Source organism: Bolinopsis microptera, chromosome 1 (genome assembly GCF_026151205.1).
Source record: "Bolinopsis microptera isolate Bmic1 chromosome 1, MBARI_Bmic_1.0, whole genome shotgun sequence".
Taxonomy (NCBI): Eukaryota; Metazoa; Ctenophora; class Tentaculata; order Lobata; family Bolinopsidae; genus Bolinopsis; species Bolinopsis microptera.
This window is the reverse complement of record NC_087072.1, coordinates 13,232,562-13,248,993: the sequence shown is the minus strand read 5'-3', so window position 1 is coordinate 13,248,993 and position 16,432 is coordinate 13,232,562. Positions and strand designations below refer to the sequence as shown.

The following is a 16,432-nucleotide window of genomic DNA, read 5'->3' as shown; positions in this document are numbered from 1 at the left end:
TCTACAGTACCTGGGAATATTATCTCCACTTGTGCCCAAGTATCGACGACAAGTATTGCTCTCTTTAACGGTGAATCTTTATTCGTCTCAAACATCACTTTCCTCCCCTCTGCGGAGTGACAATCAATCGCATAGATCTGATCTTCCATTTTCCCAAATCTGCTACTATCTGTTTGTAGATTATCACAGTAGTGAACCGTGTTACCATCTTTATCCAGGAGTGATATCTCAACTCCGTCCATATAGCTTACCATGTACGACTCCATATACTGGTATGAGTCCAGACTTAGCAGGATTATATTTATTTGTGTGAACTTATAAGTTCTACCGTAGTCCATTACCAGGAATTGAGGCACTGTTTCTGTAGCTCCTGAAAGTGATAAGAGTTATAAAGCCCTCAATTACAAACACACATTTTGATTTAGTTGCACTGACGGCAGCCCCCCCCCCCCCCCCCACTGACGGTACTTACTGAGTGTTTCTGACCAGTAAGGATGAGATATCCTTTTATTGCAGCAGTATTCAGCTTTGTGGGTGTAACCGTTCTCTACAAATGTGGTGCTCTGTTCGGCTGCAACTACTCTTCTCACTAAAAGAGAAATCTACATGATGTCTTGATCTTTAAACTATTTCGGAGATAGGCGAACAAACAATTTAAGCTCCAAACACATTCAAAGTACCTACATGTTCCATGCTAACGTTTGATTAGATAGTAATGAAATATATCCATTATTTCATCCTAAGCTTTCTTACCTGCAGAAAAGGTTAAGCTTTCCACTTGATAGCCAACAAACTGCAACAATATTAAAAACCGAGTCATAGTGCCCAAACTCTTCAAGAACAACACATAACAAAGCCGTTATATTTGCATAACTCTTAAAGTGAGCTGACGTCTTCCCTTGCTGATGAAGTAACGAGTCGGCTGTTATTCCACGAAACTATTGAATATATTGCTGACACATACAACCTGTTTAGCGTTGCAGGTGTCTTTCTTTTAGGCAGTAAATCAACAAAACTGCCCAATTTGAACGGACCATCTAGCGTTTAATTGGACATGGTAAATGTAAGGATTGGTTGGGTGCACTTCTAGTCTAGTTATTACAAGATGTACGTGATGTAAGGATTTATTAGATTTATTAGATTGTATAGAATAACTCCTCTAATGGGGTATGTGTCTGGGTACTCTGAAAGACCAGTCCGAAGATGCTTATTATACAACAAGTGGCAGCCTAGCAGTTGCAAGAGCATTGGGTCATGGCAATTTCAATTCGAATATATTGTACTCATTGATCTTCTTGGAGAAGACTCAAGCCTCTTGGAATAGACAAAGTTTAGATGTCACTCGACTTCGACTGAGAAGATATTTTTAATTTACTTGAAACCGTTTCATTGTAATCCCAATACAATGAATATAATAACCGTCCCTCTAAAACTCCACATTTCAGGCTCTAAAGGACGATGTAGCAGTACACAAGGAGATACTGAGATTACTGGACAAGATGTTACTGACCGCCCCTAAAACAGCTTGTCAGTTAGGTTTCCTCGCTCGGTGGCTGGTTTGTGTGGTGAACCTGACAGTTAGCAAACTTCAAGTGGTTAGTTTGCTGCTACAATCCTCTGGATTACCATGTAGTTATTATTGAATTTGAAATAACACACCACAATGTCAACATTATCGCTGGAGCAGTAAATCCACCGTTGGTAATTCAATGGATTGACGCTAAACTATGTACAATTTCGTCGAGTTGTTTTGCATTATCGCCCATAGCAACCAAATTCTTTGGTGATTTGCGAAATTAAGATGTTTTGATGCTAACATTGGTGGGTTGAGGTCAGGTTGTAGCTCTCTAGTAGGTTCAGTGTTTAAAAGTCCCCAAGAAAGAGGCTTACAAAACATGCTAAAATCACAATAAACTGGCCCTTATACCCTCCACTATCTGCAATATCTCCAACAGATCCGAGACAAGGCAGGGGGGTTGTTAGAGAAACACATGGCAGTTCTGTTAACTTGTGAGACTGATAATGAAGTTAACAGAATCATCGCTCAGAAGCTGTTCAATCTTTCCACTTTACCCAACACCGCCAAACCGGTTTGTAACTCTAGTTCAACTCTCTTATCGTATCTCTTATCTTATCTTATGACTTATCTTATCTGATATTTTACATCATCTATACAATCTGCCTATTACATGTGCGTAATCAAGCCTCTCATTCCATTTTTAACTTATTTTCCATTATACAGATTGATCCAATAAAGTTAAGCTAAAATAACGCATTATATTAGCTTAACTTTATTCGATAAATTTGTTGTTACAACTTTACAAGTCAAGAGTCTGCAACTTACTTTTTAACTGTTAATATTTTCAATATAGCTTATTTAGTCTGCAAGGTGGTCCGCATGTTACCTAAGTTATTTCAACCGTTATTTATTAAAATATGTAATAAAAACATCCTAACAGACAAGTCCGTTGCTACAAGAACTGCAGCAGTTAGCTAACACTGGACACAGTGTCTATGTTATGAGGGTGTGGGTCTGTCTCGTTCATATGACCAGCAAGGTTTGTTGTTTTATTTCGTGCCAACTATATTATAGCTTTATGGGCTTTGTCATATGAACGAAGTGAACGGGATTCATTTCATTCCAACTGCCAACGTTAAGAAATTAAAAATTGTCGCTCCAAATAAAACAGGGTGGAAACTTTTGTCCAAATAAACCGTGTTTTAGTTGTACAATGTACAGATGGACTGCGTTATACAGAGGCGCGTTATAGGCGGAATACTGTACTGTATTATGCCATAATGTGAGAGGTTGAATTAATGCAAACCAGTTGAAAAATGAGAACAACGCCTCCCTCCTCTACTTATAACAGATGATTGTCAAACTAATTGGTAGTCATGGAAATATATTTAAGGTACTTAAGCCGAGATAATTTAGAACGCAGTAACTATTCTGGCCTTGATGATCGTTGAGAAATAAAATCTAAAAAATAATTTCTTATTAAAGTTAAATTTATTAGTCCCAGATGCAGTCAAAATTTCAGTCAAATCACCAACACCTGCTATAAAAACATCAATGATTTATGATCTACCGCAACATTTAAAGATGTAATCTCAGACAATATATAATTATCATACAATTGTGCTATTCATCCTATAACAAGGGTAACACGGCCGAAATACAGTTTTTTCGCCATTGAACCCCCCCCCCCCCCCCCCCCCCCCCCAACATTCTAAGGGCTCTTGAAATTACATTGAATAGTAATTGATCTATTGGATAGATTAGGATAAAACATAATTTTCTGATAATTCATGTCACCCCAGTCGATTCTGAAGAAATCAGCGTATCTGAACGAGATGTTTTCAGTCCCTGACCTCTTTACAAAGCACCTAACCGACAACAACAGCAGAATAGCTCTATTTGGCAGCTGGATACAAGTTATTGATATCTACAGGTGCTACACTCATTATCAACTAATTGCTTTTTGTCTTACTTTCTCTATCAAATAGATACATTTACTGCATTGTTCCTATGATCTAGGCTAATTGATCAAGATAAAGATCAAAGGAGAAAGTCTAGGCAGGCAAAAGTTGAGCTAAAAATGTTATCTATACAATCATTGTCTCTCCAGGTCGAATATTCCAGAATTCTTTGCCAATTCCAAGCACATGAAGTTCTTCATGACCCCCTTCTTCACTATCAAGGAACCCTCTCTAGAGGTCTCCCTGGCTTTAGTAAAGTCCTGGTGGTACTTGGTAGTTGCTTGTCACAGACTCAATTACATGAACAATTTCTCTGCGGTAAGTTCTGAGTTCATACATTTTAAGAGCAAACTCTCTTTACTCCTGAATAATATAAGATAATATGAGACATATCTCTTACTTCTTATTATTCCGATAATTTCCTCTGAGCTTGTAACAACCCATTTCCCTTCCCAGGTTTTAGAGCCGTGTATAAAGACCTGTTTTAAGCACCAAGAAGCAGGAGCCCTGGTGCAGCGCGGTGCTGATATCCTATATCTCCTCCTAGACTGCACTCCTCCCGAGTGCGATCTGGCTACCATCGCTCCTTCCTCTCTCAACTTGTCAGATTCCATTCATTGTACCACATTCCTCAAATACTACGAGATGTTAATCAGGTTACACTACTTACTAATTAACTCAGTTTGGCTTGTTTTGTTATGTATGAATTATTTAATACCTAATTGTTTTCCTAACTGTTGCTGATTGTTGTCGAAATCTGCAAAATCAAGTACTGTACACGTGAAATCACACTGCTATAATATAACATGGTCGCATTTAAAAGCTATTTTAACTAGTAACTTAAGACTCTGGTATTAATTAAGTTATTAACATGTGTAACATTTATAAGATATAAACCGAACTGTAAAGGGCTAGTTATGCCAATATGGAGTAGGCTGTGTGACTGCACTAAAGGTACCCCTGAAGCTAGAAGTATGATCTCTATTCTCCAAACTGCTGCTAACTCCCTCAATTCTATCAATGTTCTGGTACGTTCCAATCCCGCTGATAAAAGTGATGCTCTCACATTTTGCTACTCACAACACATTTTCCGCATCAGTGGAAAGTGTCAACTGAATAACTGAACTTTTCTATTTCGCATTTGTGTCTGATTTTCTTATTTACTGAAAATAATGAAGTTTGTTGCTAAAGTTTCACTAACTTTACTAACGTTACTAACTAAGGTTACTATGGTTACTAACTAACGTTACTAACGTTACTAACTTTACCCAACAGAGTATGATAGAGTCTCTGTGTCACAGTCAGATAGTATCCACCCAGCACAAAGCACAACTAGCACAGCAGGTGCTACAATCTGCTAGCAAGGATGATAAGCTACTATCTGTCCATCTCGCTAAGTTACTGAAATCTGTTCCCTTTGAAGACAACCAATACTTGAAATTCCTGAGTGACGTACTGGACATGATATCTGATACAGGGTAAGTAGTAAGTATAATGCTATAAGGAGGAAACAAGGAAAAACTTCAACCGTACCGTCAAACTGATTTTCAAATTGAAATCATCATCAAATCTTTTTAGACACTAATATGGTGAGACTCACTAACGATCTATTTGAGTTGTTGTTATATAAAACTCTTAACTCCAGAGATAAAAAAGAGTTACGAGTGCAGAGCAAGTTAGCAGTATGGGAGAATGTGAGTGCAGCACTCGCAGAGTACACCGAACAAACAGGAGGACAGCTGAATGAGGGAACTAGGATTAAACCGGAGTTCACCACAACCCACACTACTGTTATCATCCTGTTTAAACTGCTCCACAAGTCTCATCAGATATCACAGGTTAGACTTCTTTCTATCTTATTATTTAGATAAATGTATATTATTCTTAGTAAAGAAACGTGAAATCGCGGTTTGTAGTTTTAACTCTGGTTTGACTGTCTGTTTAAATCAATTCATATGATTGGAAACATTTCCACAGCTTGAGATGGATACTAAAAAGATTGTTATAAAAATCCCTATCTTACAGTTTAAGCCATTAGCAGTTGTCATGGTTATAAATTTATTTTAGATTTATCCAGGGTCATTGCTTCGAATATCGACCCCCGACGAAGATGCCAATTATTTAATATTTAGTTATTAAAATTCTGAGGAAGAAAGTAGCTGTAGCCATTGGCGATTAATATATTAACTGAGCTTTACGAATAATAATAAATTTCGTTATCAGACTAGTAAGGGTAAAACTTCACGCTTTCGCTAGTTAAGGATTCTAAATAATATATCAAACCCATTTATTAGAGTCCATCTACAAGCGTCAACATAATTTTCACACGCATTAATTTACAATTATTGTTTTATTTATATTGTTGTCTTAATTTTCTAACAATCTAACTCCGTATGCACACTTCATCAACACCCCTTAAGTCTAAAATCAAATCTACAGCCTTTCTCCTTAATACGTTATTCTTATCTAATCCCCTATACTAACATTACTATTAAAATATTTTGTGGATGCGCAAAATAACTGTTGACTTGAACACAATTAAAATAATATCCCTTTCAGGCTCACTCTTAATAACCTCTTTAATAAAACTTATCTCCTTAAATAAATTAACGGAACCATACACAATTAGTGTACTGTCAAATACGTCCTTTGTCGGAAAAAATTCGCAACAAAGCGATTTTAACGGGAAATGGTCGGGACAGGTCACAGGAATTATTCCAGAGAGTTCCCAAAATTTCTGACTTTAGGAAAATCCACAATTACCACTTTTTTACCACCTTTTTACCACTTTGGTTTTCCGCAAATAAGTCACGTTCTGAATATCCTAGAAGATTCTAATTTAAAGCAGTGTGTTTAGAAAACAAAGAAGAACAACTTTTTCAAAAATAAATTATTTCATTAATTAATTAAATAATTAGTAAATTTCAAATATTTCAAAAAAATATTTTGATGCAAAATGTTCACAATTACATGACACGTATATAATGAACTAATTTTTATAAAACTTTTGAAAATTTTCACTTTCAATATTTTGGACTTAACGAAATTTGTAAATAATAACCACTTTTTACCACATTGAATCTCCGCTAATAAAACGACTTCTGAATGTCGTAGAAGGTTCTAGATTGAACCAATGTGTTCAAAACATAAAAGAGAACAAATTTTTATGTGACAACCTTTGGATTAGATAATTAATTGATTAGTTAATCAATTATTTAACAAATATTCAAAAATTATAAAAATTATTTTTGATCAAAATATTTTAAAATTACATAACACGAATAATTAACAACTTTTCATTAAATTAATCGGGAAATCGAATCAGTACTTTATATTATATATAACCATATTATATACTAGATAAAAAGTCTTACTTATGAGTCCTCAGCTGGCACATTGGTGCAATTGTCCTGACATTTGAGGCAGGTTGATCCACAATATATTCCTGCTTTTCTGCTTGAACAAGCATTTCCACAACCTGACTTTAAACAGTTGCAACTGATGTTTTGAAGAAGCTTTTTCGGAGCTGTACTAAGAGTGGTCACTGGTACATGCGCCCAATTGTTCATCTTCCATCTGGGCATATTTCAAAACTATAGAATGTTACGGTGTGACAATTTTACCCATTTTTTCCGAAAAATGTCCAAGAAAACAGGTTCATTATTGGTTAAATTATGTTTCTAAGGCTTTTCAAACCTAGGATTTGCACATCTGCCAAAGAAAATAGTGAGAAATCAATCCGTTTTTGAGTAATTAAAAGTCGAAATTTCGTTACAGAGTGACTAGATAAATTTTCAGATTTTGGTACACCCATATTCTGACCTAATTTTTATCTCAGATATTCTTGAAAGTTGCATTTTGACGGCTTCCAGGCACTTTTCAGACATTTTCCTTCAATAATTAATCAAGAAAAAGTGTGTATTGCCGAATTTTTCATCATTTTTCATCCTGTTCCTGGCTCTAAATAGTAGAATTCTTTTCAAAATTAGATAGATAACACTTAAACAAGGTAGACCACAAATTTATTGATGTGAAATAAATCAAATCTGGTACAATTCATTAGTCTTGATCACAATTATGAATAAAAATACGATCATGTGATAAAAAATCAACCCTGGAGCTTAGCAAGATGGTGTACTAATTACTATAGTTAATAGTACAGGCTATAGTTAATAGCCCAGTCTATAGTTAATAGACTTCAATGTGTGTGTTTGATATATACTAAGATGGTGTACTATAGTTAATAGTACACTTGAAATAGCGTAAAGATGTGATTAGGTCATGCTGCAACTTATCCAAAAATACGTGATCTTTCCTTGTGTTTCGGCTCATATCTCAATAGCCCCAGGCACCATGCTCCAGGTAGAGCGTAATTTGGTGATTACATAATTACAAGGTTGGTCGTATCATAGAGTGCACCTAATTAAAGCTAGCGCCTAGGTAAATACATGATAATGTTATCCGATCCCATATTCCCAGACATTTAAATTGAACTTTAAATCAAAGGATAACTAAAATAATAACTTCAACACATAAATCCAAAACAGTTCCTACTTAAATTTACACATCGCAAATGTTCTTCAGAACATACAGTTCTTTCAAAGCTGTGCGGACAGCTACCAATGTCTCCATGGAGGGAGATTTACCAAATACTTTCAGAGCTAATCTGAACTTAAATTTGTAGATCTATGCTTAATCATAAGATCTGCTGCTCTCCGATATCTGATGGTTACACTTCGGTTCTGACGAGTAAAGGTCCGGAGAGAGAGTATCCACTGGTCTATATTCTCTGTCAGGATCGTTTCAGCACTTGTTACCGCCGTGTAAAGGGATGTCAGGAATTCTCCTCGTGCCTCCTTAATCGATTCTCTGATCTTAACTCCAGCCGGGGTTGACCAAATGTGTAGGGGTGCATCCCGTAAGTATCTCGGGTGAGGGGGAGAACTCCAGATCATCAGGGGCCAAGTGTTGAGGGTCTGGTGCGAGAATAGAGGAGATGGTTTCTTCGGTGGAAGTGCTCGTCGAGGGATAGTAACTTCAATCTTCTGATACGTGGTCTTCTTTGTGGGAGGTTGTCGTGGGATAGTCACTCTGATGTTGGGATTATAAGAAGAAGGGGAAACCAAGATATCGACCGGACGGCTGATCCACCAAAGTAGTGTGTTCTTCCTCTTGGCGCTGGACAACTCCGTCTGAGTCTTTGATGAGGGTTCTTTTATCTTTCCGTCGAAATACAGGGCTTCAACTGCTGATTTTGGTAGCGAGCCTGTTCTTTATCTCCAAAGGGATGGACTCGTCGAATAAAGCCAAAGGTATTAGGTCTTCCGTTAGATACCAGGCATGTCTGTTTAGGTCGTGGGAGTCCCATTTCTTTTTCAGCGACTTGAACAGGGTCACATCAGGAGCTTTGGTGTCCCGAATGATGAATAGCTGGAAACAAGCTCCATGATGTGGTGACGGCAGGCTAGCCAAATTGTTGACGGAAAAGAGAGGGAGAGAAGTTGTTGGAGAAGGACGCAGCTACCGTTGCGTATTCTTGTGTTGGAAGATGAAGTATCAAAACCACAAGCGATGATCTTATCTGGTACTTCCCACTCGTCCAGATCTTCTTTCACCGTCTCTGCTTCCACTTTCCCAGTGGTTTACCGTTACATACAATTCTTTAATCTGAACATAATAATTTTAAAATAACTACTCAGAATGTCAATTTCGGAGTATACTTAAACTTTGATTCTGAAAGAAAGTTGTACTAAATTTATGGGGGGTTAAAAAGACTGACTCACAAATGAAAATGCAACAATGGAAATAAAAACTGATCTTAAAATGCGTTTGATAAGCTAAATTTACTGATAAGGTCGATTGTAAAGTTGTAAAAGCTGATAAGAATTTAGTAAGTATTTTCTCAATTAGTGATAAGTGTTATGAATCCACCTGATTTTAACACCATGCGATTTGCTATACTTAAACAAGATCCCTAGTAAGATGGCGACTGCATGTTATATTACATAATATTACGACAGAATTCCTTTGTTAAATTCTGGATCCCGGAATATGGATAGAATCCGTCGATTTAAATTGGACAAGATATTATAGGGAGATGGGAGGTTTAAATATGAAATGAGAGGTGTTATTCGCTCTCTAACCCTCCTCTCCCCCTCAGACAAGTATCCAGTCAGTATGCACGAAGTGGGAGAGACTAGTTTCCCTATACATAGAGCACACTGCTCAGTACTGCTCGGTCAGCGTCACTGAACAGCTCATATCTCTTATCCTGGATACGTATCTCGATCATATCTTACTCTTCCCTCTCATCTACTGCTCAAAGGTCAGCTTTCTCATATTTTTAACTGATTACCACCAGTTAATACGTTGCAATTTAAAATTTCATTTCCCAGAAAACGTCTTGTATGTAGAGACACTCTTTTATATTTGATACTCCCCGTAATACCTGTGTAATGTGTTTACGTTCAGGTGTTAGTTGAAGAAAGCCCAGTGCCTCAAATGGCACTTCTACAATCCAATTCCTCGCCGGTATTTAAACTAGTTACAAATGTACTGAACCTCGTGTACAATGACACTATTAATAGCGGTAAGTTTGCCATTATACCTCTTAACACTGTTACATAATCAGTAGATCGTTCTGTCACCATGTGGAGCAATGTGTACAATTTCTTTTAATTTAACTATTCGACCTCCTTCTATTCAACCTCATCTTATCTTACTGAATACTGATAACTTTTCTCCCCAGAAGTGTCCCCACCTACCCTGACACTGTGTATAGAGCTGTGCACCGCCTCCTGGAACCTACTAACTCCTGGTAGAACAATCCCGACACTGCTTGAGATGAGAGATAGTTACATTGGACTGATATCTCAAGATAAACAGTATGCTGGTTCCGTACAGAACACCATACAAACTTCTTATACAACTCTGCTTAGCAGGTAAGAGGGTGTTTTCTGAGGGAAGTTCTATTTGAATATTTTAGTATTGAATCAACTTATATCCAAGTAACTGGGTATCTTCTGTAGATTTAAGTGTAGGACAAATTGTAAACTTACATTTGATTTACTCTCAATAAAAACATTATATTTCAGTGTTCAGAAGCACTTAACATTTTACAACGCTCCTGAATTAGACTGCCTGGAAGATTACCTTATATATGGGCTGAAGCACAGTAAACGATTAATACGTGTTACAACTGCTAAATTTTGGAACAGCAGCTTCGGAATCAAACATACTGGTTGTTACTCCGAAAAACTGAGGTTTTTAGAAACATTGAGATTTTAATTTAACTTTTCAATATAAATACATTTTACATCATGAGATCTTGGTCCAATTGTGACTTTTCTCTTGTTTCTAAAATATAATATATTTTTAAAATTTATACTCACGCATGATATTTCCAGAGCTGTTATACAGCAAGAAGCGAAACGAAGTGCGCTGATAGTACCGAACACCGCTAACATGTCTGTTATGGATCAGAGCCAAAGCACTGAAATGTTAGATTTCGCAGCTAAGTCAGCAGAGTTGCCTGTAAAAGGTAGCTTCTTGAATCTTTATGTTAAACCGACTACAAGGAATGTGGAAATTGCTGCCAAGTCCTCAAAGAAGCCGGTCACAAAAGCACGTGTAGCTTCTGCTCCAAGGGTAAGAAAACAAAAATCATGTGTTTGTGTTCAGAGAGTGCCCTTAAAATTTCTTGGCTCGATTTCATTCTCTTTTGCGTAGCGCGCTGAAACAAATTAAAGATGTAAGGAAACTTTCGCGCTAAATTTTCTCTTCGGCCGGCGCGCGCGTCGCCTGTAAATTTGTTCATGCGGTAATGTCAAATGTACTGCTTTGATAGAATGGTAATATGTCATCAAGCTAAGACATGTCTAGACTTGCCATCTGACCATCCTAAACACACACACACTATAGGTGTTTCGTCTACCATTGTTGATCCAGCTCGCTGTTGAGTGATAAACTATATTGGCCATGGATCATTCGCCTTTGTGTGAGAGGAATCAGGAATATATCCAATAGATAATATGAACAAAATGGTTCATTTAGCTGCTTTCAGATATAAATCACTGAGTTTTCCCTTTCAGACCCGATCTGTTCACAAACGAGAAGTTATTGAAGATTCGCAGGAGTGTATTTACATTTCCAGCTCTCCAAAAAAGCAGAAGATCTTCACCAAACATCAGAAAGAAAAGAAAATCGAGCAAAGGTTTGTGAAAAAAAGATTATAACTTTCATCTATCATGACACTATTTGTCTGCGCTTCAAACTAACTCTTGCATCAATAAACCGATCAATAATTTTAATATCACGTTATTTTTTCAGGTTGGATCGCAATGTTCCTGTCATGTACAACAGTTTAGACGTAAATTCTCAAGAACCGTTCATGTTCGACATAAACAGTCAATCCCAAGCTCTTCCGAGCGCACCGGTAACTCCAGAGAAAGTTGTTGAAGTGTCCCCACCTAAACCTGTCACTCCTGGGTTCAGCTTGAGAAAGATGCTTTTCCTGTCACCACAGCCCAGCGCTGGAACCTCGACGGAAGCTAACCAGTCAGTCGCTGCTAAAACTCTAGCTACACTTCCGTTATCGAGCCCTGATATCCTCACCTCGCAATCTGACCAGGAGAATGCTCCAAGTGTAAGTAGAATTACTAGTCAACTATAGATCTGCCATTAATGAGCCCATGAAGACCACTAAAATAGTATTTAAGTTCAATGTTCAAAACGCAAACCTTTTATCTGAGGTTGAATTGCAGAACCTGAAATAGCAAAGAATATAATTTTTAAAATGTTCATACCCTGAATATTTCAGGACTCCGATGAAGATTTGTACTGTGATCCCCCTGAAGAACCAGACTCTGCTCCAATCGAGCCCTCTGAACTTGCCATCACCCCACCACCTTCTGAAGGGGTAATGCCGGATAGTGGCATCGAACTGCAAGCTTCTCAACTCCCCGTAGAACTACCCGGAAACGAGTCATTCTCACCAGAAGACTCTAACAAAAAAGGCGGCATGATATCTAATGTTTTAAAGTCGATGATTAGTTACGTGGTGCCGAAGATGGTGAAACCAAACACTCTGACAATTGTTTCTAACAGTGATACTGACAAGTCTGATGATACTGGATCACAAAGCTCCACACCCTGTGATACTAATACCACATCAGACACTACTCCTCTTCATTCAGACATTACTCCTCTTCATTCCAAATCATCCTCTGAAATCAGTGCTGACATTTCAGAAACTTATGTCAAAACCACGCCTCTGGTCCCACCAGAGTCGCTTATTGAGACTGTTTCAGAGACTCCAGCTGAGAGTCCAATTGCTCCTCTTGTATTTGTTGAGGACTCTCAAAATGTTATGTCTGAGAAAACGACAGCAACTGGAGAAACTATCATACCCGACTCGGTCTCACCAGATAGCCTAGAAACTGTTGAAATAAACCAGACAGCTCCTGATATCCAACAATTCTCGAATGATATTTCGTTCACTGACTGTTCAACTGCTAGAGAATCAGCTAACAAACAAACCAAAGCTAAAAAAGCAGAACCTGATAGACGGTCAACAAGACGTCTCACCAAGAGAACAAAGTCTGAGGATCTCGGAATCAAGGATTCTCCCTCGAAGTTCAAGCGTGTGAAATCAAGTGATGACATGATTAATGCCTTAACTGATCCCTCGAAACTTATGACCCCCATAAAGGAATCGGAAGAATTTGCTATGTTGCGGAAGAGTGTGCGACCAAGAAAGTCTTCTGCAAAACTAAGAGATGAATCCTTTATCAATACCGACTATCCTGCTTCGATTCTCAATACCAATTCCAAAGATGAAATTGACGAAGAAGCGGTGGTCAAGAAGAATGTCCAATCATCTCAAAATTCTAAAATAGCAGCAAAAACACCAATTCTTGAAGTAGGCAAAAAGAAGCGTGGACGACCTCGAAAAAATACGCCGGGTGTCGCTCCTCTTGAATCTCCGCGGAAAAAGGTGACCAACACCGTTAAAGATCTCAGTTCTGCGAATGAAAGTAAAGCTTTCATAACTATTCCTGACTCACAATCGGAACATAACAGTACAGAGAGCTCAGAAAACTCAGTCGTGTTTGTCGGTGAAGTAAGTTTTGATGCTAAACAAACATCTGATAACACAATCAGGAGACAGGATACTATTATGATCCCCGATACGCCTGTCATTGAAACTGCTCCGTTACTTACTGACGCTCTAAACCAACTTAATGAAGTTCAAAAGTCCGCAGTGGAGGATTTAAAAGAATTGACATCAAATATTTTGGTGCTGGAGAGCATCAGATCAGATTATCAGATAAGTCAGGACAGCTCCAGTGATACTACAGTGAAAAATATTTCTAATAGTCAAACTAGTTTGCCAGAAGCGCAAACTAGTGTTCCAGATAGCCAAACTAGCATTCCAGATAGTCAAACTAGTGTTCCAGATAGCCAAACTAACATTCCAGATAGCCAAACTAGTATTCCAGATATTCAAACTAGCATTCCAGATAGCCAAACTAGCATTCCAGATAGCCAAACTAGTATTCCAGATAGCCAAACAAGCATTCCAGATAGCCAAACTAGTATTCCAGATAGCCAAATTAATATGCCAGATAGTCAACCGGCATCAGCAGAAGCAGAGCCTCAACGACCAACACCCACCTCATCTCAGCCCAAAAAGAAAAGGGGCAGACCCTTCAAAAAAACGCCGACTCTTTCACCGATAAATTCGAGAAAGAGCTTACGTCTTACTGCCACGCCCTCCGAAACAAAGAACCTCATAACTTCTTATATGTCCAAAAGTCCGAAACCATATAAGAAAGACAAATTCAAGGATTCGGACGATACATTCCTTCCTGAAGCGAGTCTGGAACAGTCTAAACTTTCAGATAGCAAAGTGCAAAGTGAATCTTCTACTGCTGAAAATGATGATAGCGTAGAATCTAAATATTCCGTTAATCAAGTAGCAGGAAAAGAGGTTTCACAAAATGCGCCTCACAGCGCACAGAATGATTCGGAGTCGTTAACACAATCGCTCGCCCCCAACTTTCAGCTTACAGAGGAAGATGATTCTCCTAGTTTACAACTGCTCCCACTTCCTACTCCTTCCCAGGAGATATCTCCTCAAGAAACTGAATCTGTTCCCTCTGACTCATCTTCACAAAGAAGATCCAGAAAACAGTCTAAACCTAAAAACTGGGCTGCTCCTAGACGCAAAAGTTCGCGGTTAACAACAAAATCTCGAACAGCAGAAAACATGGGTAAGGAGAAAGAAGATTCTTTTACAGAGTCATTGTCACAGGACAGTGAAATTATCGAGCTTCGCTCCCAAGTTCTTGTTCCTGATTCATTGCAACCGCCAGCACAAGAATCTAAGGAAAATAGCGGGGAAAGTCCTATCAATAAACAGTCAAAGGAGAAATTTAAAAAGGACTCCGAAACGAAGACTTCTGTTGGGGATGCTGAAGGTAAAAAAGAAACTTTGTCTCAGATCCTTTCTCTGGACATATCATCCTCTGACAAGAACAATCTCTTGTCTCCTGATAGCAAAATCCAGGAATTAAGCACACCTCAGAAACATGCTAGCCTACAATCTCCAGGGTACAATGAATCGCCTACATCTGTTGGATCGGTAGAGACCTTTGGTAAACCAGTGGCAAAGTTAGAGTTCAGTACGATACATCAGACCCCTGATCCTGGTCTCGATACCCAAGAAGACCTAACTGGTAGTGTACTAGTGAGGGATACTTTACAGGATCCAGTCGGAGATACTCTAGACGACCTAGTAGAGGCTACTTTAATGGAACCAGTGGAAGATACTTTACCTGATCCAATCGAGGCACTAGTTGCAGACACTGACTCGCCTGACCATAACACCCTACTCGAGGATGATGATATCCCTGCAGACGTATTAAAGCTAGCTTCTCCTTACAAAGAGCTTGAGGAGTTTCCGGAGACAGACACATCTGTAATCTTTTGTGCCAACTCTCAGATCCCCTCCTCGCAGGAAGATTCTTCAAACGAAACTGACCATGTTGTTATACAAGACTCTCAGACCGCTGAGGAAAATGCCGCTAAGTTGGAGATAAGTCGTACTTCTCGATCTCTAAAGAGGAAACCAAGTATTCCGAGCAACCTACCTGATGAAATACAGGACCTGGTCGCTGTACAGATGTCTGTTGCTCAAAACTTGGAGGTCGAGGTGAAAACTCCGCCAAAAAGTCTCCAACTGGGGGCTGTCGGAGAGCCCATCACTCCAACTACTCCTAAAACTCCAAGCAGTATTCTGAAAAGGAAACTAGAGCCTGGTTCAGGATCACCATCCTTGTCTAAACGTCATGTTACCTTCGGCCCTTTGCCCGGTTAGTTTATGTTGTGACGTTCATTTAGAGTTATCATATTGAATCTTGAAATGACGTAAATCAATGTTTTGCCCGATAAATCTTGACTAAACTACTTGTTTCCTTGTTTCCTTTATTCATCTCATCAACAACAATGATCCTCAGAGCCCCACAGAGATCCCAACGAGGTTACCCCACGACGACACAGCAAGTTTAGGAAGTCTCCAGCTCCTCCCCAACCTAAAATCAGAACACCAGAACCCGGTAGCAGTGAAGGTTGGTATTAGAGTTCCGCTTACTTTCCCAGTCTTATTTTGATGCGGTTGGGTTGTTTTTGCAGCCACATTTTAAATCACTATTGTAAAGCGATTTCCAAATCTTTGGTCCTAATTTTATCTAATTCAGGTGCGGTATTCCCAAGTCTAGCTCACAGCACAGTTCGAGCTCACGACATCATCAGAACACTATGTACCGGGTTCACTCTGTCCCAGAGAAACTACAATCTCTCTATCGTGTCCTCTACTATAAAGACTATCGGAGATCTGGCCAGACTTACTCCATCTCAGGTAACTATGAAACTTGGTGCTATTCATAAACTT

At 38.6% G+C, this 16,432-nt stretch overlaps 1 protein-coding gene across 1 annotated transcript in view; it reads left to right on the top strand.

The window, feature by feature from the left end:
- LOC134826120 (mucin-2-like) overlaps nucleotides 1-16,432 on the top strand; it is a 32,132-nt gene that overhangs the window by 13,389 nt on the left and 2,311 nt on the right. The window contains exons 4-22 of the mRNA XM_063838395.1: nucleotides 1,446-1,595; nucleotides 1,956-2,090; nucleotides 2,460-2,558; nucleotides 3,322-3,452; nucleotides 3,630-3,798; nucleotides 3,937-4,136; nucleotides 4,370-4,508; nucleotides 4,756-4,958; nucleotides 5,126-5,318; nucleotides 9,641-9,805; nucleotides 9,952-10,069; nucleotides 10,229-10,421; nucleotides 10,575-10,742; nucleotides 10,887-11,127; nucleotides 11,571-11,692; nucleotides 11,809-12,124; nucleotides 12,299-15,854; nucleotides 15,999-16,109; nucleotides 16,239-16,399. Of these exons, the coding sequence (XP_063694465.1) occupies nucleotides 1,446-1,595; nucleotides 1,956-2,090; nucleotides 2,460-2,558; nucleotides 3,322-3,452; nucleotides 3,630-3,798; nucleotides 3,937-4,136; nucleotides 4,370-4,508; nucleotides 4,756-4,958; nucleotides 5,126-5,318; nucleotides 9,641-9,805; nucleotides 9,952-10,069; nucleotides 10,229-10,421; nucleotides 10,575-10,742; nucleotides 10,887-11,127; nucleotides 11,571-11,692; nucleotides 11,809-12,124; nucleotides 12,299-15,854; nucleotides 15,999-16,109; nucleotides 16,239-16,399 (6,570 nt within the window). The remainder of the gene's footprint in view (nucleotides 1-1,445; nucleotides 1,596-1,955; nucleotides 2,091-2,459; nucleotides 2,559-3,321; nucleotides 3,453-3,629; nucleotides 3,799-3,936; nucleotides 4,137-4,369; nucleotides 4,509-4,755; nucleotides 4,959-5,125; nucleotides 5,319-9,640; nucleotides 9,806-9,951; nucleotides 10,070-10,228; nucleotides 10,422-10,574; nucleotides 10,743-10,886; nucleotides 11,128-11,570; nucleotides 11,693-11,808; nucleotides 12,125-12,298; nucleotides 15,855-15,998; nucleotides 16,110-16,238; nucleotides 16,400-16,432) is intronic.